Source organism: Grampus griseus (genome assembly GCF_964374135.1).
Source record: "Grampus griseus genome assembly, chromosome: 7".
In the NCBI taxonomy this organism is placed as follows: domain Eukaryota; kingdom Metazoa; phylum Chordata; class Mammalia; order Artiodactyla; family Delphinidae; genus Grampus; species Grampus griseus.
This window is the reverse complement of record NC_139001.1, coordinates 37,551,259-37,576,388: the sequence shown is the minus strand read 5'-3', so window position 1 is coordinate 37,576,388 and position 25,130 is coordinate 37,551,259. Positions and strand designations below refer to the sequence as shown.

General features: G+C 35.5%; 1 protein-coding gene across 2 annotated transcripts in view; it reads left to right on the top strand.

Annotated features, from left to right (window-relative positions):
• Window positions 1-21,665, top strand: part of HSPE1 (heat shock protein family E (Hsp10) member 1) — a 40,153-nt gene extending 18,488 nt beyond the window's left edge. The window contains exons 3-8 of one of the 2 annotated variants that reach the window (XM_082657906.1): window positions 8,482-8,582; window positions 12,081-12,123; window positions 12,312-12,398; window positions 17,645-17,724; window positions 19,079-19,190; window positions 19,322-21,665. In XM_082657906.1, coding sequence (XP_082514032.1) covers window positions 8,482-8,582; window positions 12,081-12,123; window positions 12,312-12,398; window positions 17,645-17,724; window positions 19,079-19,190; window positions 19,322-19,453 — 555 coding nt within the window. In that variant the 3' untranslated portion in view covers window positions 19,454-21,665. The remainder of the gene's footprint in view (window positions 1-8,481; window positions 8,583-12,080; window positions 12,124-12,311; window positions 12,399-17,644; window positions 17,725-19,078; window positions 19,191-19,321) is intronic. The other variant, XM_082657908.1, reaches the window with a different exon arrangement.
• Window positions 21,666-25,130: the final 3,465 nt, after the last annotated feature.

Sequence of the window (25,130 nt, the reverse complement as noted above, 5' to 3'; positions counted from 1 at the left end):
TGAATTTTGTCAAATGCTTTTTCTGTACCAATTGAGATAATTGTGTATTTTTTTTCCCTTCATTCTGTTAACATGGTATATTATATTGATCAATTTTTGTATGTTGAACCATCCTTGCATTCTAGGAATAAATCCCATTTGGTCATGGTGTATAATTTTAATTTGCTGCCGAATTTGGTTTGCTAGGATTTTTGCATCAGTGTTCATAAGGGATATTGGTTTCTAGTTTTCTTAGAGTATCTTTGTCTGGCTTTCGTATTAGGAATGCTGCTGTAGTGGAGTTAGGAAGTATTCCCTTCTCTTCAATTTTTTGGAAGAGTTTGAGAAGGATTGATGTTAATTCTTTAAATATTTAGTAAAATTCACCAGTGAAGCCGTCAGGTCCAGGGCTTTTCTTTGGTTGCACAACATTGTGAATGCAAGTAAGCCACAGAACCGTACACTTAAAAATGGTTAAAATGACTAACCTTTCCACGTTGAATGGTTTTGGTACCCTTGTCAAAAATCATTGGACTGTATATGTGAGGGTTTATTTCTAGTTCCTCTATTCAGTTCCATTGGTTTATATGTGTATCCTTATGTCAGTACCACACTGTTTTGTTGTTGTTTTTTGGCCACACAGCGTGGGGGAATCTTAGTTCCCCAAACCAGGAATTGAACCCGTGCCCCCTGCAGTGGAAGCTCAGAGTCCTAACCACTGAACCACCAACGAATTCCCAGTACCACACTATTTCGACTACTATAGCTTTGTAGTAAGTCTTGAAATTGGTAGATCTGTATCCTCCAACTTATGTTTTCTTCTTTTTTCTTTTAAATTTATTTATTTTTGGCTGCGTTGGGTCTTTGTTGTTGCGCTTGGGCTTTCTCTAGATGCGGTGAGCGGGGGCTACTCTTCCTTGCAGTGCACAGTCTTCTCATTGCAGTGGCTTCTCTTCTTGCAGAGCACGGGCTCTAGGTGCACAGGCTTCGGTAGTTGTGGCTCCTGGTTCTAGAGTGCAGGCTCAGTAGATGTGGCGCATGCGCTTAGTTGCTCCACGGCATTTGGGATCTTCCCGGACCAGGGATTGAACCCTTGTCCCCTGCATTGGCAGGCCGATTCTCAACCACTGCGCCACCAGGGAAGCCCCCAACTTGTGTTTTCTTTTCAAGATTATTTTGGCTATTTGGTGCCCGTTGCAATTACATATAAATGTGAGAATCAGCTTTTCCATTTCTACAAAAAAGACTGTTGGAATTTTGATAGAGATTGCACAGAATCTGTAGATTGCTTTAGGTTATGCAAGTTTTGAAGTTTTCAGTATGCAAGTATTTAATCTCCTGATTTAAACTTATTCCTAGGTATTTTATTCTTTCAGATACTGTTGTAGATGGAGTTTCTTTCTTTTTTTTTCTAATTTTTATTATCATTTTTTATTGAAGTAGAGTTGATTTGCAATGTTTCAGGTGTACAGCAAGGTGATTTAGTTATATTTAGATGTAGATATATCAATATATAGGAGTTCCTTCCTTTTTTTTTTTTTTTTTGGATTAATTTTTTTAAATTCTTTTTTTGTTTTAAACCCCACATTTGTTTATTTATTTATTTTTCTGGCTGTGTTGGGTCTTCGTTTCTGTGCAAGGGCTTTCTCTAGTTGTGGCAAGCGGGGGCCACTCTTCATCGCGGTGCGTGGGCCTCTCACTATTGCGGCCTCTCTTGTTGCGGAGCACAGGCTCCAGATGCGCAGGCTCAGTAGTTGCGGCTCACGGGCACAGTTGCTCCGTGGCATGTGGGATCTTCCCAGACCAGGGCTCGAACCCGTGTCCCCTGCATTGGCAGGCAGATTCTCAACCACTTCGCCACCAGGGAAGCCCAGGAGTTCCTTTCTTAATTTTCTTTTTGAATTGTTCATTGAAGGTGTATAGAAACACAACTGATTTTTGTATTTTGATCTTGTATCCTACTACTTCACTGAATTCATTTCTTTGCTTTATGAGCTTTCCTGTGGATTCTTTGGGATTTCTCTATATAGGATCATGTCATCTGTGCCTTCTATTCATTTATTTACTGTCTAATTGTTCTCGCTGGAATTTAAGTACAGTATTGAATAGCAGTGGTGAAAACAGGCATCCTTGTCTCATTTATGATTTTTTTTTGGCGGGGGGCCATGCTGTGTGGCTTGCAGGATCTTAGTTGCCTGACCAAGGATTGAACCCAGGCCGTTGGCAGTGAAAGCACAGAGTCCTAACCATTGGGCCATCAGGGAATTCCCATATTTCTGATTTTTTTTTTTTTTTTTTTTTTGTGGTACGCGGGCCTCTCACTGCTGTGGCCTCTCCCGTTGCGGAGCACAAGCTCCAGACGCGCAGGCTCAGTGGCCATGGCTCACGGGCCCAGCCGCTCCACGGCATGTGGGATCTTCCCGGACCGGAGCACGAACCTGTGTCCCCTGCATTGGCAGGCAGACTCTTGACCACTGCGCCACCAGGAAAGCCCCCTTATTTCTGATTTCAGAGGGAAACCTTTCAGTCTTTCACCATTGAGTATGAGTAACATCATACCTGTGGGTTTTTCAAAATGCCCTTCATCATATTGAGGAAGTTCTCTCATATACCTAGTTTTCTGTTTTTGTCGTGAAGGGTGTTGGATTTTGTCAGATGACTTCTGCATTAATTGATACGCTTGTGTTTTTTCCTCTGTATATTAATGAAGTGTATTACATTGGTTAATTTTTTTTTTTAAATGTTGAACTACCTTTCATTCCTTGCAGCTTTCTTTTGATTCGTGTTTGTATGGTATATATTTTTTTCCATCCTTTTACTTTTTTTTTTTTTTTCTGATGCAGTTCCTTTATTATCAGGAAACAGTGTCATTATCAAATTTATCCTTTTACTTTTAACCTACTTATATCATTATATTTGAAGTAAGTTTCTCATAAACAGTATAGTTGGGTCATATTTCTTTGTTCTTTCTGACAGTCCTTGTCTTTTAACTGGTATATTTAGGCCATTTAATGTGAATATGGTTATTGATAGATATGTTTAGATTTAGAATTACCATTTTATTACTTGTTTTTAGTTTCCTCTTTTTTTTCTATTTCCTTTTTCTGCCTTTTTAAGGGTTATTTGAGCATTTTTAGTATTCTATTTTAATTTATTCTAATTTTTTTTAATTTATTCTAATTCTGATTGTATCTCATATAATTTTTTTGATGATTGCTCTAGAGATTACTAAGTTCATGCTTAACTCTTCAGTCTATTTAGAGTCAATATTTTACTGCTTCAATTGAAATGTAGATACTGTCATCATTTGGACCATTTTACTCTCCTCCTTTATGCTTTAGTTATCTATATTACATCTACATACATTGAAGACCCCACCAGACAATATTATATTTTTTGCTTTCATCTGCCAAACATATTTTAAAGATCAAGAGAAGAATGGTCTAATATATATTTATACCCAGATATTAATATAATTGCTGTTGCTCCTGATAGTCTAAGTTTCTTTCTGGTATTATTTTTTTTTTTTTCCTTCTAACTAAAGAACTTCCTTTAGCAGTTCTTTTAGAGCCGTCTGCTGGCTAGGAATTCTCCTTAGCTTTAATTTTTTTTTAATTTAATTTTATTTATTTTTTTGTACAGCAGATTCTTATTAGTTATCTATTTTATACATATTAGTGTTATATGTCAATCCCAATCTCCCAATTCATCCCACCACAATGAACCCCCCTGCCACTTTCCCCCCTTGGTGTCCATACGTTTGTTCTCTACATCTGTGTCTCTGATTCTGCCCTGCATACTGGTTCATCTGTACCATTTTTCTAGGTTCCACATATATGCGTTAATATACGACATTTGTTTTTCTCTTTCTGATTTACTTCACTCTGTATGACAGTCTCTAGATCCATCCACATCTCTACAAATGACCGAATTTCATTCCTTTTTATGGCTGAGTAATATTCCATTGTATATATGTACCATATCTTCTTTATCCATTTGTCTGTCGATGGGCATTTAGGTTCCTTCCATGACCTGGCTATTGTAAATAGTGCTGCAATGAACATTGGGGTGCATGTGTCTTTGAATTATGGTTTTCTCTGGGTATATGCCCAGTAGTGGGATTGCTGGATCATATGATAATTCTGCTTTTAGTTTTTTAAGGAACCTCCATACTGTTCTCCATAGTGGCTGTATCAATTTACATTCCCACCAGCAGTGCAAGAGGGTTCTCTTTTCTCCACACCCTCTGCAGCATTTGTTGTTTGTAGATTTTCTGATGGTGCCCATTCTAACTGGTGTGAGGTGATACCTCATTGTAGCTTTGATTTGTATTTCTCTAATGATTAGTGATGTTGAGCAGCTTTTCATGTGCTTCTTGGCCATCTGCATGTCTTGTTTGGAGAAATGTCTATTTAGGTCTTCTGCCCATTTTTTGATTGGGTTGTTTGTTTTTTTAATGTTGAGCTGCATGAGCTGTTTATATATTTTGGAGATTAATCCTTTGTCCATTGATTCATTTGCAAATATTTTTCCCCCTTCTGAGGGTTGTTTTTTTGTCTTGTTTGTAGTATACTTTGCTTTGCAAAAGCTTTTAAGTTTCATTAGGTCTCATTTTTTTTTTTTTGTCTCATTTGTTGTTGTTTTTATTTCCATTACTCTAGGAGGTGGATCAAAAAAGATCTTGCTGTGATATATGTCAGTGTGCTTCCTATGTTTTCCTCTAAGAGTTTTATAGTGTCCGGTCTTAACATTTAGGTTTCTAATCCATTTTGATTTTATTTTTGTGTATGGTGTTAGGGAGTGTTCTAATTTCATTCTTTTGCATGTAGCTGTCCAGTTTTCCCAGCACCACTTATTGAAGAGGCTGTCTTTTCTCTATTGTATATCCTTGCCTCCTTTGTCATAGATTAGTTGACCATAGGTGCGTGGGTCTATCTCTGGGCTTTCAATCCTGTTCCATTGATCTATATTTCTGTTTTTGTGCCAGTATCATATTGTCTTGATTACTGTAGCTTTGTAGTATAGTCTGAAGTCACGGAGACTGATACATCCAGCTCGGTTTTTTTCTCTCAAGACCACTTTGGCTATTCGGGGTCTTTTGTGTCTCTATACAAATTTTAAGATTTTATGTTCTAGCTGTGTAAAAAATCCATTGGTAATTTGATAGGGATTGCATTGAATCTGTAGATTGCTTTGGGTAGTATAGTCATTTTCACAATATTGATTCTTCCAGTCCAAGAACATTGTATATCTCTTTGTCTGTTTGTGTCATCTTTGATTTCTTTTGTCAGTGTCTTACAGTTTTCTAAGTACAGGTCTTTTACCTCCTTATGTAGGTTTTATTCCTACATATTGTATTCTTTTTGTTGCAATGGTGAATGGGATTGTTGCCTTAATTTCTCTTTCTGATATTTCATTGTTAGTATATAGGAATGTAAGAGATCTCTGTGTATTAATTTTGTATCCTGCAACTTTACCAAATTCATTGATTAGCTCTAGTAGTTTTCTGGTGGCATCTTTAGGATTCTCTATGTATAGTATCATGTGATCAGCAAACAGTGACAGTTTTACTTCTTCTTTTCCAGCTTGTATTCCTTTTATTTCTTTTAATTCTCTGATTGCCATGGCTTGGACTTCAAAAACTGTGTTGAATAATAGTGGCAAGAGTGGACATCCTTGTCTTGTTCCCGATCGTAGAGGAAATGCTTTCAGTTTTTCACCATTGAGAATGACATTTGCTGTGGGTTTGTCATATGTGGCCTTTATTATGTTGAGGTATGTTCCCTCTATGCCCACTTTCTGGAGAGTTTTTATCATAAATGGGTGTTGAATTTTGTCAAAAGCTTTTTCTGCATCTATTGAGATGATCATATGGTTTTTATTTCATGGTGTATCATACTAATTGATTTGCGTATACTGAAGAATCCTTGCATCCCTGGGATAAATCCCACTCGTGGTGTATGATCCTTTTTAAGTGTTGTTGGATTCTGTTTGCTAGTATTTAATTGAGGATTTTTGCATCTATATTCATCAGTGATATTGGTCTGTAATTTTCTTTTTTTGTAGTGTCTTTGTCTGGTTTTGGTATCAGGGTGATGATGGCCTCATAGAATGAGTTTGAAAGTTTTCCTTCCTCTGCAATTTTTTGGAAGAGTTTGAGAAGGATGGGTGTTAGCTCTTCTCTAAATGTTTGACAGAGTTCACTGTGAAGCCATCTGGTCCTGGACTTTTGTTTGTTGGAAGATTTTTAAGCACAGTTTCAATTTCATTACTTGTGATTGGTCTGTTTATATTTTCTGTTTCTTCCTGGTTCAGTCTTAGAAGGTTATACCTTTCTAAAAATTTGTCCATTCCTTCCAGGTTGTCCATTTAATTGGCATAGAGTTGCTTGTAGTAGTCTCTTAGGATGCTTTGTATTTCTGTGGTGTCTGTTGTAACTTGTCCTTTTTCATTTCTAATTTTATTGATTTGAGTCCTCTCCCTCTTATTCTTGATGAGTCTTACTAAAGGTTTATCAATTTTGTTTATCATCTCAAGGAACCAGTTTTTAGTTTTATTGATCTTTGCTATTGTTTTCTTTGTTTCTATTTCATTTATTTCTACTCTGATCTTTGTGATTTCTTTCCTTCTACTAACTTTGGGTTTTGTTTGTTCTTCTTTCTCTAGTTCCTTTAGGTGTAAGGTTAGATTGTTTGTTTGAGATGTTTCTTGTTTCTTGAGGTAGGCATGTATTGCTATAAACTTCCCTCTTAGAACTGCTTTTACTGCATCCCATAGGTTTTGGATCGTCGTGTTTTCGTTGTAATTTGTCTCTAGGTATTTTCTGATTTCCTCTTTGATTTGTTCAGTGATCTCTTGGTTATTTAGTAACGTATTGTTTAGCCTCCATGTATTGAGTTTTTTAAGTTTTTTTCCCTGTAATTGATTTCTAATCTCATAACGTTGTGGTTGGAAAAGATGCTTGATATGATTTGAATTTTCTTAAATTTACCGAGGCTTGATTTGTGACCCAAGATGTGATCTGTCCTGGAGAATGTTCTGTGTGCACTTGACAAGAAAATGTAATCTGCTGTTTTTGGATGGAATGTCCTATAAATATCAGTTAAATCTGGTTTATTGTATCACTTAAAGCTTGTGTTTCCATATTAATTTCCTGTTTGCATGATCTGTCCATTGGTGTAAGTGAGGTGTTAACGTTCCCAACTATTATTGTGTTACTGTCGATTTCCTCTTTTATAGCTGTTAGCAGTTGCATTATGTATTGAGGTGCTCCTATGTTGGGTGCATATATGTTTATAACTGTTATATCTTCTTCTGAAGTTGATCCCTTGATCATTATGTAGTGTCGTTCCTTGTCTCTTGTAACATTCTTTATTTTAAAGTCTATTTTATCTGATATGAGTATTGCTATTCCAGCTTTGTTTGATTTCTATTTGCATGGAATATCTTTTTCCATCCCTTCACTTTCAGTCTGTATGTGTCCCTAGGTCTGAAGTGAGTCTCTTGTAGACAGCATATATATGGGTCTTTTTTTTGTATCCATTCAGTGAGCCTGTGTCTTTTGGTTAGATCATTTAATCCATTCACGTTTAAGGTAATTATCGATATGTATGTTCCTGTACCATTTTCTTAATTGTTATGGGTTTGTTTTTGTAGGTCCTTTTCTTCTCTTGCATTTCCCACTTAGAGAAGTTCCTTTAGCATTTGTTGTAGAGCTGGTTTGTTGGTGCTGAATTCTCTTAACTTTTGCTTGTCTGTAAAGCTTTTCATTTCTCCATCGAATCTGAATGAGATCCTTGCTGGGTAGAGTAATCTTGGTTGTAGTTGCTTCCCTTTCATCACTTTAAATATATCACTTAAATGTATGTAAGCTTCCTAATGGCGGGTACTGGTGGTGGGTAGAGTTGGTTGTTGCTCTGGTGGGCAGAGCTCAGTAAACCTCCGTAGTTTTCTTTCCTCTGAAAATATCTTTATCTTCATTCCTGAAGGGTATTTTTGCTAGATACAGAGGTTGACATTTCTTTTCTTTCAGCACTTTATACGTGTTCTGCCATTTCCTCCTGTCATCTGTGTTTTCTGGTGAGAAAGCTGCACTCATTTGAATCCTTTTTCTATAGGTCATTTGTCTCTTTTTTCGCTGGATTCTTTACACACACACACACACACACACTCACCCCCACTGGCTTCTTTATCTTTAGTTTTTGTCAGTTTGATTACCTCTGAGCATGGATTTCTTTGGATTTTCTTGTTCGGTGTTTACTCTGCTTTTTCTTATTGTGGTAAAAAATATATTACATAAAATTTATCATTTTTGCCATTTTTAAGTGTACGATTCTGTGTCATTAAGTACATTCACATTGTTGTGCAACCATTACCACCTCCATCTCCAAAACTTTTTCATCTTCCCCAGCTGAAACTCTGTACCCATTAAACAATAATAACTCTCATAAGATTTACCATGTAGTATATTTTAATTAACTGTAAGAACTTCTTTGTTTGTAGTATATTCAACAGAACATAAGAGCAGATTGTTCCAATATTGACAAAATTCTTGAACCACCTGAAGGCCAAGATGAAGGTGTATGGAAGTATGAACATTTAAGGTAGGTCTTTATTATATATCAAAATAGTAATAGTACTCCTAGTAGTAAAAAATAACCTTTAATATTAATGATGATTATGAATCATAAATTAGTTAACTACAGACCAAAAAGCAAAGTTCTAAAGCTTTTATGTTTTTACGTTATAAAGTTTTCAACATTGTTATTTACTCATTGTTTTCTATATTTATGGATTTGGGCCTTATTATCTTTTTACGTGGTTTTCCTTAATTACATCATTTAATCACAGATGCATTATTTCCATGTACTTAACTCATTTCTACTACCTACTATTTATCTACTTTATTTCTCTCTAGAGGTCCTAGTCTAGACTTGGTAGCTGACGAGTTACCTGGTAACTACTGTGAACTTCCAGTCTTTTGTTTGGTAAATGGAGATTAATTATAATCCTGAAGTAAGAAGTTTTAGAGCTTTTCATAATATCCTTTGAATGAGAAAATTGATTTCTAATGAATCATGAGTTAACTTTAGAAGCACTTGTATTCTGAAGCTACTAGGTTATTTCTTGAAGTTATAAACTTTCCATTGTAAATCGGAGCTAGGATGAGTTGATACATTAAAAATAGAGGATGTTGTATGAGATATGTGTTGATCAGAGTTTGTTACTGTGAGTTGATTTTTAGATAATAAGGTGGAGTAGAGATATGACTTTTCCTGAATAAATTAGACCATTTCCTGTGATGAGTGCCTCAGTTTGTAGACAAGGTACTTTTTCTGTTGTTTTGTTTTGATGCTATAGGCTTGTCTAGATATTGTTAAGACACTGTCTTGTCATAACCGTTCAGCAGTTTCAGGATGCTGAGACTTCTTTGTAATCTGCCATTTTCTTGGGCAAGTCACTTGACTACTTGATCGAGTTTTTTTTTTTTTTTAATACATCTCGATGCATGATAATTGAAAGCATGAGTATGTAGATGTTATGCCATTCTTATAAATATAGAGAGCACTTTAGTATAATATATCCTCTTTCTTTTTTTAATCAGCTTTGAAAATAACTACTTCCTTACCTATGGGATTAGTAATGAAAATAAGCAAGTGTGTTTTTTTCACTGTAAGCATAATTCCTAAAAAGTGAGGGTTCGTTTTATTTATTTATTTATTTATTTATTTATTTATTGCGTTACGCGGGCCTCTTGCTGTTGTGGCCTCTCCCGTTGCGGAGCACAGGCTCCGGACGTGCAGACTCAGCAGCCATGGTTCACGGGCCTAGCCACTCCGCGGCATGTGGGATCTTCCCGTACCGGGGCACGAACCCGTGTCACCTGCATCAGCAGGTGGACTCTCAACCACTGCGCCACCAGGGAAGCCCAATTTTAATTTACAAGGTTTTTATTTCAGATCTAAGAAAGACATTTTCCTCCCTATTTAACTTAGACTATGAAATATGCATTATACAAAACTTGTAAAATATTTCTTATTCATATTCCATTTGTCCTGGTGCTATTGTTATTACCTTTGGGGTTTTTTGATATTAACCACTTTTTTGTTTTGTATAATTTATGTATTATATATGACATATATATTCTTTTGTCTCTTTATTATAGTGTATACATCTTTATAGTTGACCAAGAAGAGTTTTAAAAGCAGTTTGATTTTTTTTTTGCATGTGCTTAATGTTACTGATTTGAGGCTTAATACTTGCTGTTACTGATTAATGCAGTTGATTATATTATGATGTTAATGGGAATTGAATCATGACCTCAGTCAAATCTCCCACTACTCCCTACTGAATATTTGTAATTAGGAAAAGCTGCCCCTTCCTCTGAGCGGCTGTAATCCCATGCTAGTATGCATGGCTTAGTGACTAGAGTGTAGACTAGATTTCAGCTCTGGCTTGTCTTCTCAGCTGCATAACTATGTGTGCTAGTCCTATACTGAATTAACTTGAAGCTGTTAGGTTTGCACTATTTGCCTCCGATTGTACCTATAGCACTGCCAAGTCAGTTAGCTTAATTTTCCTGTTGGCCATAAGTAGGTTGGACTAGATGAGAAACGTGTTTATCACCACCTGTCTTTATTACCACTTAGTAGAAAACAACTCAGAAACACATAACATGCGACTTACAGATATGGGACAGTAGAGGACTATGTGGTGATTCAGAAATAGTGTTATTTGTATAATCTAAGAACAGCATTATTAGGCATCTGGAAAGGAAGTACAGTTATAGACAACTGAAAATTTGACCCTTGTTTTTTAATTTGCTTTCTTCTATTTTAATGTATATTATAAATAAATAAATAAAGATAGTTTTCCTTTCACATATGTGCAGTGTTTTGGGTTTTTTGTTTTTCTTTTGGAACTCTCTTTTATCTTCTAATTATAGGTTTTAGCATTGCATATTTGCGGAACCAAAGTGTATTCATTTGTTTGATGGGGAAACATAGCGATTAATTTGATAGATTTTTAGAGGGAACACATTCAGTACTTTGACAACATAAAGTATCTTTATGACATAAAGGATTAATTGTCTTTTCATATCAAATAGCAAGTCTGTCTAAAAATGATCTAAATGTCATGTAATTTGCTCCGTTTTTCATTTATTCAAAAATATTTCTTGAGCACTTAACTATTGTAGGAACAATCCAAGCATTATTCTAGGCTTTATAATTCTCAGTTTGACAATTTTAGAGGGAAAGTAAGTCATGAAAAAATGCCCAAGATCTATTAAGTGATGAAAAAGCAAGTTATGAAATTGTGTATGATATGATTCCAATATATTTTAATCTATCTAGAGAAAATCAGATTTGCATGTAAACAATAACTATCTTTTGGGAAGAGGTCATGGAAGTATGGAGGACTTTCCTGTTTTATATTTTGTATTTGGTCCTGTTTGGAGTTTTTAGAAGGAGCATGTTGTTTGTAATCAGAATAAAACCTGTATAATGTATAGGAATATAAAATGTCTAGTCTTCTGATTATCTGTATACAGATATGTACACACACATGAATTTTTACATAACTGGAATCTTACTGTGAATATAAGTATATATCCTTTGTATGTTTATGTAATACCAACATTTCACTACTCTCCAATTGCTAATCATTTATAATGTTTCAAAGAAATTTTTTATGTATATAGTTTCAGTGAACATCTTTATACATATGTCTGCATTGCAGTTCTGATTATTTCATTAGAATAGATTCTTAGGAGAATGACTTAGTTAAAAATATATATACTTTGTAAGGGTCTTGGTAAATATTTTCAAAGTATTTCTCAGAAAAATTGTACCAATTTCCAGTGTGTAACAGTAATCAACTCACTGAACTCTGATATTGAACATTATTGTTAGGGTTGTTAGTTTTGGGTTTTGTTTACTAATGTGTATGTCTTTGTAAGGAATGTGCCATGTAAGTTCAGGTGGTGTTGATAATGATGATGATGGAGGAAGAATGGTACTGATGGGATTCTGTTTTTACAATTAATATTCTAAAAATAATATGGAGGATAAGACTTTTCATTTATATATTTACATTTTTAGGCAATTCTGTCTTGAGCTAAATGGACTTGCTGTCAAACTTCAGGTAATGTTTTAAGTTAAAGCTATAATTGAAAGTTCTGATTTTTTTTCCTGTTTTTGTAAATTAATGTGCTTAAAAAGACTTACCCAAATTTTTAATTTATTCTAGAATTTTACATGAAATGTAGCAACTCAGATGATAAACTTTTTCATTATTATTTTACATATTAATAAATGTAACTATTTTAACAGAGTGAATGCCATCCAGATACATGCACTCAGATGACAGCAACTGAACAATGGATTTTTCTTTGTGCAGCTCATAAAACACCAAAAGAGGTGAGAATTTATGAAATAGAATGACTAATAAAATCATCATAACCTAAATCTCTTTAAGATGGTGGTAGACAAATTTTTTGAGTTTTTAGGTCACTGTTTATTTTGCCCTTAGAGTTCTTTGCTGCAAGGTCATTGGTACAGTGCTACTTTAGGGTTTCTTGTGATTAGTATCTTTTTAAAAATTTTTAATTGAAATTATCATTGACCTACACTGTGTTAGTTTCAGGTGTATGACATAGTGATTCGATATTTCTGTACATTACAAAATAATCACCGTGATAAGTTTAGTTACCATCTGTCACCATACAAAATTATTACAATAGTATTGAGAGTATTCTTCATGTTGTACATTTCATCCGTGTGACTCATTCATTTTGTAACTGGAAATTTATACCTCTTAATCTTCCTTACCTATTTCACTCCTCCTACCTTCCCTCTGGCAACCACCTTTGTTCTCTATGTCTATGACTCTGCTTCTGTTTTGTTGTTTGTTCATTTGTCTTGTTTTTTAGATTCCACGTATAAGTGAAATCATATGGTATTTGTCTTTCTCTGTCTGACTTATTTCACTTAGCTTAATAGCCTCTAGGTCCATCCATGTTGTCACAAATGGCAAAATTTCATTCTTTTTTATGCTAGTGTGTATACATACCACATATTCCTTATCTTTTCATCTAATCAGTGGACTCTTAAGTTGCTTCCATATCTTGGCTACTGTAAATAATGCTGCAGTGAACATGGGAGTGCATATATCTGTTCGAATTAGTGTTTTTGTTTTCTTTGGAAAAGTACCCAGGAGTGAATTGCTGGCTCATATGGCAGTTCCATTTTTAATGTTTTGAGGAACTGCCATCCTGTTTTCCATAGTGGTATCAATTTACATTCCCTCCAACAGTGCGTGAGGGTTCCCATTTCTCCTCATCAGTACTTATTTGTTGTCTTCTTTTTTTTAAGTCTTTTTTTTTAACTTTTTATTTTATATTGGAGTATAGCCAATTGTGTCTTTTTGATAATAGTCATTTTTTTAAAAAATTATTTATTTATTTTTGGCTGCATTGGGTCTTCGTTGCTGTGCGCGGGCTTTCTCTAGTTGCGGCAAGTGGGGGCTACTCTTTGTTGCATTGTGTGGGCTTCTCATTGTGGTGGCTTCTCTTGTTGCAGAGCACGGGCTGTAGGCACACAGGCTTCAGTAGTTGTGGCACATGGGCTCAGTAGTTGTGGCTCACAGGCTCCAGAGTGCAGGCTCAGTAGTTGTGGTGCATGGGCTTAGTTGCTCCACGGCATGCGGGATCTTCCCAGACCAGGGCTGGAACCCATGTCCCCTGCGTTGGCAGGTGGATTCTTAACCACTGCTCCACCAGGGAAGCCTGATAATAGTCTTTTTTTTTAATATTTATTTACTTATTTATTTTTTGGCTGCATCGGGTCTTAGTTGCGGCAAGTAGGATCATTCGTTGTGGCGCATGGGCTCTTTGTTGCTGTGTGTGGGCTTCTCTCTAGTTGTGGTGCACAGGCCCCAGAGTGTGTAGGCTCAGTAGTTGCGGCATGTGGGCTCTCTAGTTGTGGCACGCGGGCTCCAGAGCGCACAAGCTCTGTAGTTGTGGTGTGTGGGCTTCAGAGCACATGGGCTCTGTAGTTGTGGTGGCGGGCTTAGTTGCCCCACGGTATGTGGGATCTTAGTTCCCCAACCAGGGATTGAACCAGCATCCCCTGCATTGCAAGATGGATTCTCAACCACTGGACCACCAGGGAAGTCCCCAATAATAGTCTTTTTGGCAAGTGTGAGTTGATATCTCATTGTGGTTTGATTTGCATTTCCCTGATGATTAGTGATGTTGAGCATCTTTTCCTGTGTCTGTTGGCTATCTGTATGTCTTCTTTGGGAAAATGTCTATTCAGATCTTCTGCCCATTTTTTAATCTGGTTGTCAAAGAGTGTATTGCCTATGTTTTCTTCTAGGAGTTTTATGGTTTCCCACCTCACATTTAAGTCTTCAATACAGTTTGAGTTTAGTTTTGTATATGGTGTGAGAAAGTCATCCAGTTTGACTCTTTTGCATGTAGCTGTCCAGTTTTCCCAGCACCATTTATTGAAGAGGCTCTCTTTTCCCCATTATGTATTGCCTCTTTTGTAATAGATAATTGACCATGTAAGTGTGGGCTCTCTATTCTGTTCCATTGATCTATATGTCTATTTTTGTGCCTGTACCGTAGTGTTTTGATTACTGTAGATTTGTAATATAGATTCAAATCAGGGCACCTGATATCTCCAGCTTTCTTGTTCTTTCTTAAGATCATTTTAGCTATTTGGGGTCTTTTGTGTTTCCATACAAATTTTAACGTTATTTGTTTTAGTTCTGTGAAAAATGCCATAGGTATTTTGATAAGGATTACATTGAATATGTAGATTGCCTTTGGTAGTACAGTCATTTTAACAGTAATAATTCTTACAATCCATGAACACAGTGTATCTTTCCATTTGTTTGTGTAGTATCATTTTTCATAATTGGACAATTGAATGGGCTAGAACTTATGATTCACTGGCTATGACAGAATAACACCTGTCATATGGTGTGTAATGGATGAGATGCACTAGTTCAGATTTTTGGTTTAGTCTTAATGTCTTTTGATAGGAATAACTGTTGGTGATTACTAGTTGATTCTTAGTCTGTCAAGTAGAAATGTTACTTTTGAACTTTATAGGTCAATATTTTTTCTCTACATTGCATTAATATTTCTTACTACGTATTTGAAACCTACCATAATGATTTTCCTCTCCATAATTGGTCTTACCTTGAAAAACTTATTCATGTTATTTTCTCCTTATTTAGTTTTTGTCAAGGCGAGAGTATAGGAAGTAGCAATTTTTAGAGAACATTTTTTGTTTTAAATAATTCCTTCATGTTATCTAACACCTAGTACACATTCAGTTTTCCTTAGTTATCTCAAAAATGTCATTTACAACTGGTTTGTTTAAACTATGCATTGCATTTCCTTTGATCTGCATTCCCTTTTAATCTGTAGTAATTAGTTTTTGCTTGACATTGACTCATTGAAAATAGTTAAGTTAGGCCTGTGCTGTAGGATTATAGACCTTTAAGTGATCATTATATTGACAGACCTCTAAGGCTTAAAGACACGTAATTCTCTAGTTGGAAAATCAATATTTTATGTTCTTTTGTTTGAAAAGGCAAATTCTCCAAAATAAGAAGTATCTGATACCTAAGCTAGTAGTACTTATTTTTTAAGACTGACTTCACTCATGGTGTTACTTTTTTTGAGTTAATAAATTGAAGCAGTGTTAAGGTTGTGTATCATTCTACGTCTGGGAAAATCATAGCAGTTTCATTGATAATTCACTGAAATTGGCTACATAGTATAGTAAATGATGTGATAATTCCAATTAGGAAACTGAATCCAAAAAGCTAGTTTCATTTTGGCAAATAGTAAAGATGCATTATTCTCACTTTATTTATTTTTTAATATATTTATTTATTTAATTTATTTTTGGCTGTGTTGGGTCTTCGTTGCTGTGCGCGGGCTTTCTCTAGTTGCAGCGAGCAGGGGCTCCTCTTCATCGCGGTGCACAGGCTTCTCATTGTGGTGGCTTCTCTTGTTGTGGATCGTGGGCTCTAGGCGCGCAGGCTTCAATAGTTGTGGCACTTGGGCTTAGTTGCTCCGTGGCATGTGGGATCTTCCCAGACCTGGGCTCGAACCCATGTCTCCTGCATTGGCAGGCAGATTCTTAACCACTGTGCCACCAGGGAAGTCCCTAGAAATTTTTAAATTAAATATGTAGCTTGCATTATATTTCCATGCTGACTTAAAGGTTGTAAAAGTGTCCCACGGTACACCCAAATGACCAATATGAATGAGAAACACAGTGACTTGGGATATTTGTTTTTGACCAAGTCACCTGTAATCATATATATGGAGAAAGATACTTTTTTCAGTAAATACTACTCATGTTCCTATTTTAGGCAGTGAGTCTACTAGCTGTAAATTCCTGTGGATGTATAGTTAGAAAAATACTTTTTTTTTTGGTTTAGATAATCTTTATCTATTTGCCATGTACTATACTAAGCCATATTTAGTAGTTACTGCATTTTTAAACACCAGTTTCATTCTCAACAGTTGAAAAATATTCTAATTACTAGGTAGAACTAGAGTCATTTTTATTTCTTTCTCTAATTTTTTTTTTTCCTTCTTCGTTCCCTGGTTCATTCTCAGTCTTCCTTTCTTTTGATGCTTCTCCCTCTCTGCCTTCAGAAGAACTGAAAGAGGAGAATTACTTTATAGTTTTATTTTTCCTTTAATAGGTTTGCTGATTTGCCATGAGACAAATAGGTTTCATTGTTTCTGATAAATGAAATAGTACTAAGACAGGTTTATTAAAATATAAAGGAACTTCAGATTTTGTATTAAATTGCAAAGGAAGAAAATTTTTGAGAGAGCGGCTAGATTGGTAACAGGGTACCAGCAACATAATAAGGCATGCTTTTTAAGATGTAAGGAGGCAGTGATCTCTGGAGGTATTTGTGAAGTGAAAGAGGCTGCTGGGCCACTTGGTAAAGTATAAATCAGTGGACTAGGAATCAGTGTATCTGGGTTACGGTTTTTAAGTCCTTCTTCCTAACTGTATCATCTTGCATAAGTCATTGACCAATAGTCAAGGGTAGTCCCCGTTGCTGTGCATCATTCTTCAGGGGTTCTCCCTGTCATGCTTCAGAGTTGGGATATTTGCATGCTTGCTTACTTGAATCTCTTTCGTTACAGAGTCAGCCTCCTCTTAGACAGCATGCCTAAAAAGCAGACTTTCCTAAGTTGGACTGCTTGTTTTTTGAAGTATTCCTTACCTTTGCCTATAGACTTTTAAGATCTGGCAAGAAACCTGTGCATATTCTGCAAACTGATCAGCCTCAGTTTCCTCATAGCCAGAGGGTTAGATTAGATAATCAGGTGTTCTTCCCAGCTCTAAGCATTGTTTTCTTCTAGGTACAATATTGAGAGTGAGAAATTGGGGGACTGATTCACTTATTTTCTAGAAGCCAGGTATTATAGTTGAAGGGGATAATAAAGCCTTATTTATTGACATAACATTGAGTTTTACAGTCATTCTGATATTGTAAGGAACTTTTTCTTAGACTATGCTCAGGGTTTTCGGAATAAGATGCGTAAGTAATAAATATACCTAATTTTAGAGGTAGAGCTCTTTGTTGATGCATTTTTATATCCTTTCTTTTATAGTGTCCTGCTATAGACTATACTAGACACACACTTGATGGTGCTGCATGTCTTCTGAATAGCAATAAATATTTTCCCAGCAGGTAAACAAAACTTTTAAACATGGTGCTAAACTTTTTGGATTTAATTTTAAAGATTGCTGTTTTTAAAACTAAAACTAGTTTGCTTGTTAATACATTGTATTCTTTAAACTGTTTTTGTAACCTATTATATATTTGGCTTGTTCAGAATTATTCAAGTTTTGAAATTAAGATTGTGGTTAAACTAAAGGCATCAGGACTCAGCTCCTGAATCTCACAGGCCAGTTCAGTTCCTGCTTCTGTGCATCATTTTCCAGGGCTCTCCCTTCATGCTTTAGAGTTGGGATTTTTACACACTTGCTTACTTGAATCTCTGTGGTAGAGAGAGGCATCCTCTTAGCATGCCTAAAGAGCAGATTTTCCTAAGTTGGACTGCTTATATATTTTTTTCTATGTATTTCTAGAGTATTTTTTAATTGTATAGTTGATTTACAATGTTGTGTTAATTACTGCTGTACAGCAAAGTGACTCACTTATACATATATATACATTCTTTTTCATATTCTTTTCCATTATGGTTTATCACAGGATATTGAATATAGTTCCCTGTGCTATAGAGTAGGACCTTGTTGTTTATCCATTCCATATATATACCAGTTTGCATCTGCTAATCCCAAACTCCCAATCCATCCCTCTCCTAATCTCCTCCCCCTTGGCAACCACCAGTCTCTTCTCTGTTGGGACTGCTTATTTTTGAAGGAGTCCTTATCCTTGCCTTCAGATTTTTAAGATCTGAGAGGAAGTGTGTGCATACTGTAATATATTATTGGTGAGGTTTGTGACTGGCCTTTTATTCTATTAAGATATTTATTACCAGGTGGATAGATTTGGAGACTTTTCCCCAATATCACTAACTTCAAAGGGCTCATATAAAACAGGTAAAAAATAACAGTTTTTGCCTTGGTATCCTATGTACATTTTTTAAAAAATCAGTAATATGTAGGCAGTTTTTATTTCTCACACACACACGAAAAAGAATTGAATTCTGTAGAATAAAACAATAATTCTTTCAGTAGTTTTAATTAGCTCTAGTGGACAGAGTGTTAATGTCATAAACATATATTTTAGTAAGTTTTGTTTTGTCAGGATTTGTTTTAATTGCATTAAACTTTAACAAAGTTTCAGAACTATAATACTGAATTTCTTGGGCAGTGTGGTTAGGTAGAAAGAGCACTGCCCCAGGAGTGAAGAACAGGGGTTTTAGTCCTGCCTTTGCCACTTACTAGTGCTGTGACCTGGACTGGTCACTTACTTTCTCTGGTGTCAGTTTCTGCACTTGTGAATTGAGAAGATTGGACTATACTGTTCCTAAGATCTGTCCAGCTCTATAAATCTATGATTTCTTATCTATTTCTAGGGTTAGCATAAAGGAATCATCTGTAGCAAAACTAGGATCAGTATGCCGTAGGATTTACAGAATATTTTCACATGCTTATTTTCATCACCGGCAGATATTTGATGAATATGAAGTAAGTATATTTCACTAATTGTCCTGATACATTCTTATCAGAATGACAATAATAAATGTTGATATTATGTCTCATTTATTTGGTTTTGAGTAGTAAATTGAAATGACATATTTTTTTTCCCCTCTCTACAGAATGAAACATTTTTGTGTCATCGGTTTACTAAATTTGTGATGAAATATAATTTGATGTCCAAGGATAACCTGATTGTACCAATTTTAGAAGAAGAAGTTCAGAATTCAGTTTCTGGGGAAAGTGAAGCATGAAGGGAATCATATAGAAAAAAATGTACTGATCACATAATTAACATTAATTATGTACTGTATATATATCATTTTAGACACATCATTCACGTATCCATATTATAGCTTCTTTGTTTAGTATAGGTTTTTGTATGCTGAGTGTTGCCTTTTAAAATGGGAAATACTTTTTAAGTTATTCATGAGCTGTATATTCACTGGTGTGGCACTCATCGTTTTTAAATAAGATTAGTATTATCTGTTTATAATGCCCGTTAATAAAAGAATTTACAGTTTGGTAAAATTGCTGCTAAACAATCATTGGATCACAATCCTCATCAAATAAACACATCTATGAAAAAGATGAGTGAGCTTGAGGTTTCACACAAGCCATTTACTAAAGAGATAGTAATGTTTTCCTTTGGTTTTATACCTGAGTTTTGATATTCTAGAAAATTCTGTACCACATAGTTCAGTCTTAACTGTTAAGTTTTCCAAAGTGAGATAAAAGTGTTTTTAAATTCTGTTTATACTTTTTGATATATATATATGATTATGTGTATGTCCAAATATAAATGCAAATGAAGCATTAGTAATACTTAAATAATCTTACTATGCTACATAAAGTATATTCTAGACCAGCATACTTGGAAAGGATTTATCTTTCTGTTCAGTGGACTGTTACATACAAGATGATAACGATAAAAGCGTGTAATTGATGTTCCCACTGGAAACCTGCCCTGTCCTTCCCTTCTCTTCATTTCCCTTAACTCTCTCCCCAAAGTACATTAGCTGAGAAGCTTTTCACCAGACTGTGATTTAGTGGTGGCTTATACCTATTTATATTTGTATTAATTGCCTACAGATTATACCTCATATTAGCAGTTACACTACAGGAAAAAATGTACTGGCATAGGCTCATGCTTATCTTTGCTTTGTGAAATTGTTCTAACTACTTGGAGAACAGTCTTTAAAATAGTTTGACTCTTACTATTAGTAATATTAATCTTTTCTTCTAACCATCTAGGCAACACTTAAACAGAGTTGAAAAATATTGTAGTATTTATTTTACACCCCTTCCCCACAAAGTTTATGTTTGAATTATATGCACATGTAAGATTTTTTGCAATAATTCACAGGTTCCAAAGGTATTGCTGAATGCTCATACGTTTTTTGGACTTTGTTATAATTCAGCGTCTGAAGAAGGATTCAACTGTAGATTTTACAGTCTTACCTACTGAATGCAATTTTTTACAAAAGCACTGGAGGTCTTAATTGCTAAACTGGTTGTAACAAGGCACTAAGGGTAAAAAAAAATTGTACATGTAGTGAAGAATATATTTAAATCCATCTTTTGAACAGAATTAACAAATGAACTTCTTTTTCATTTGAGTGGGTTATTTTCAAATGAAGATTAAAATGTAGTCATCTTGATTTTTTTTTCAAATTGGAGGAAATAATTTATACCATATTATGAGACAAGTATGTACAGCAAAAATGTGGAAAACAGTACCTGAGAGTTTGTATATATATTTATGCCTTCCAATCCTGCCAGTATATTTGGCTTTGAACAATGCTATCCCAGCAGCCAGTCATTATCCCAACCCATAACTAACTTTTAAGAAGTTTTATGTTCACAGTGAAAGGAATATTGACTTTGAAATGATGCATTTATATTAATGTTACTATGAACCAGTGGGAATAGTAATTTTCACACAAACTTGCTAAATATTGGGAGACTAAACTACTAAGTTAATAAATTATATATAGTATAATGTAGCTGTTCTCTCTAGACAAAGTCTCACAATGGATTTCTGTTGCTTGACTATTTTCTTAGTGAACATTTGAACTAAGGCAGTGGCTTGGATTGGTGATCTGGCTAAATACTTTGAAACATATTTTGAGTAATATAACTCGGTGTTACTAGGGGAATAAAATATGATTTTTTTCTTACTCATTCCATCTTCCCTGTACTGTGTGTTTGGAATTGATCATAAAAAAAAAATCCCCCAAAGAAAACATCAGTTTGTAGTCTTGCTTTTGTATTCATATTGATATCTCATTCATACTCTTGCACTGTAAAGTTGACTCACTTCTTTAGGTAAGACCTAAATGAAACAGTTAGTTTTTCCTTAATAGTGATTACAGAATTTTGAAAATATACATGTATGTACTTAGGTGGTATTAAAAAAACTGATTAGCCTGGCAAACCTCTGATTTATGAAGTAAGTGTTCTAAGAAGGGGGGAATAGAAAACTCACAGTTCTGTTCAATAAGGAAGTTAGGCTCCACTTTTTGTTTGGATTACCCAGTATAGATCCAAAAGTTAAAATTTTCTTTTTATAAAATTATTTTGACTCATATAGTTGACTCATTCTTTTTGCCCTATCATATCTGGGAAAGTAGCTGATTTTTAATAATTTATGTTCCCATGGGTATTACAGTTCTTTTGTGTGTGTACATTTTCTTTTCTCTGACTTGAGGTGTTAAATTTGTATTTCTAGAAACAAGTTTCTCAGTTATATATATATATTTGTGGGTTTTTTTGTTTTTTGTTTTTGGCTGTTCCACCCAGCCTGTGAGATCTTAGTTCCCCAACCTGGGACTGAACCCGGGCCCTTGGCAGTGAAAGCGCAGAGTCCCAGCCACTGGACTGTCAGGGAGTTCCCTAAATTTTTAACGAGTTCCCTAAAATTTTAACTTAGTATCAGCATAAAATTTAAAGTCTATGATTAATTGCATTGTTAGCAAGAACTGTATTACGGTCTCAAACACATTTACTGACTGATGTCAAATTCATTGTAATAGAACTAATTAACTTTTCCCTGGGTACTCTGCCCTAGTTTTTCCTACAGGCTTCCTATAATTTTATTGCACAGTTAAATGCTACATTTTGTATACTTCATTTTTTAGCTACTTCTTGAATGTACTAAAGGTTTCTTGGTATAGTTCTTCCATGCTAGGCATGAAAGATTTTCATTTTTTGAATGCAGCTAATTGTTCACTAAGCAGAACTATGGATGTATCGGTACAACGTGTTTAGCAATTTATTTGAGGTTGTCAAAACATCCAAATTTTTTTTCTGAAAAAATATGCATTATTAGTGTAGGGTACACTATAAAACCAGGTAACTACTAAGTGAATTCACTAGCGGGTTAGATTACTCATCTAAAAGGTTTAATTAGGAGCCTCACTCCTAACATTTGGGGATGCATGGATATTTTCTCTGGGCTAAGAATCTAATTACAATACTTCATTTATTTGATTTTTTTCTGCTATTTACATTTCTTTTTATAGTACGCAACGCTTTATATCAAGTATGAGAACCTATTGTAATTAAGCAAAGAGATTACTGAGTTTTCATAATAACCCAAATTTCCAAAAGAGAAATACAACTGACATCCTGAACTTGTATCTATGAAGATAGTATGTCAAATGTTATGTCAGATAGAGTCCATGATTAATTACAGCATCACCATTCAAAAATTAGTAAAATATTTATTCATTTTTAAATGAAATCAGCATTTTATCCTGATCTGGACTTCTGCTATAAACCTTGGTAAAAGTAGTTTATAATTCCGTAAATAGTGTATTTGCCACTTTATTTTGAGTGGACCTCATGAAAGCCATCTGTATCTTATATAACAATTGTAAATCTTCACTTAAAAATTGTAGTTTGGGGCTTCCCTGGTGGTGCAGTGGTTGAGAGTCCGCCTGCCGATGCAGGGGACGCGGTTCGTGCCCCGGTCCGGGAGGATCCCACATGCCGCGGAGCGGCTGGGCCCGTGAGCCATGGCCGCTGAGCCTGCACGTCCGGAGCCTGTGCTCGGCAACGGGAGAGGCCACAACAGTGACAGGCCCGCGCACCGCAAAAAAAACAAAACAAAAAAAATTGTAGTTTGTCACAGATAATAGGATTTTCTCTGCCTTTTTTTGTAACAATGTCTAAGAAACATTCTCATTTAATATGATACTTTATGTAAAAGAATTTTCTACATCTTTATAAGCATTTGCTGATCGTAATATTTTTGGTTTTATTAGTGTCTAGAAGAAAATGTTAGTTTCTGTAAAAATAACAACAAAAATGCTTTATACCTTGTTCTAAAAGGGGGTAAATGAAGTAGGAATGATAGGATTTTGTGCTCCTAGTTCCCCTACCTCCCTCAGAGATAGATTGAGGGGAGTCCAAGGAACAAGGCAACCCCAGAGAAGAGGAAACATTGGGTATGGTCGTTATTGCACTAGCAATGAGATAGCCCCTTCATCCAATTCCAGAAATTCAAAAGAACCTTTTTTGAGGGTAAATCCTTATTTAACTCCCCTAAAAAATGTCATCATGGGGCTTCCCTGGTGGCGCAGTGGTTGAGAGTACACCTGCCGATGCAGGGGACACGGGTTTGTGCCCCAGTCCGGGAAGATCCCACATGCAGCGGAGCGGCTGGGCCCGTGAGCCATGGTCGCTGAGCCTGCGCATCCGGAGCCTGTGCTCCGCAACGGGAGAGGCCACAACAGTGAGGCCCGCGTACCACAAAAAAAAAAAAAAAAAAAAGTCATCATGTTTTAAAACCTGGTGTATATTTATAGAGAGAAATTGTTCTTGCCTTGATTTCGATTAGTATTTAAATCACTTAAAAAATATTTGGTGCTTTTATATTTTTAATATTTTACAGAGACTTCCCTGCTGGTCCAGCGGTTAAGACTGCACTCCCAATGCAGGGGGCCCGGGTTCGATCCCTGGTCAGGAAACTAGATACCACATGCTGCAATTAAGACCCAGTGCAGACAAATAAATAAATATTTTTTTAAAAAAGAAAAAACACTTTACCAAAAAAATGCAGACCTTGGATTCTGATTATTGAGAACCATATTAGTGATGATATTAGTTTTCAGTGTCTGCTCTAGTAAATTACCACAGACTTAGCGACTTCAAGCAATGCAGCTTTATTCTCTTACAGTTCTTGAGGTCAGAAGCTCAAAATAAGTTTTACTGGGCTAAAATTAAGTTCCCCTCTCTTTCTGGAGGCTCCAGGGGAAATGTGCTCCTTGCCTCTTTTAGTTGCTGGAGGCTGCTGGTATTATTTGACTTGTGGCCCCATCATTCCAGTCTCTACTTCCATAATCTTATTGCCTTCTCTTCTGTAGTGATAGCTCTCTCCACCTCTCTAATTAGGGATGCTTGTGATTGCATCATTATGCCCACCTGGATAATCCAGGCTAATTTCCCCATCTCAAGATCATTTATCAGGGGCTTCCCTGGTGGACCAATGATTAAGACTCCACACTCCCAAAGCAGGGGGGCTGGGTTCTATCCCTGGACAGGGAACTAGATTCCACATGCTGCAACTAAGACCTAGTGCAGCCAAATAAATAAATATTAAAAAAAATAATAAAATCATTAATCATATTTGCAAAGTCCCTTTTGCCATATAAAGTAGCATATTTGTCTTAGGGGGCCTTTATTCAGCCTACCACAGCAGTCTTCTTGAATTCATATTGTTAATGTCAAAAAGTTCTGCATGCTATGGACTTAACTTTTACTCTGATGGTGGTTCTTTTTATTTCCTGCATGTTATCTATTTCTTTATGCCTCCCAGTCACACATGCTTGATTTAAGTCTCTGATTGAAAAAGTTGAACTTGGAATCATTTTTTGTAGCTTACCGTTAACTACATCCTTGTATTGATCCATTGATAGCTAAATTTTT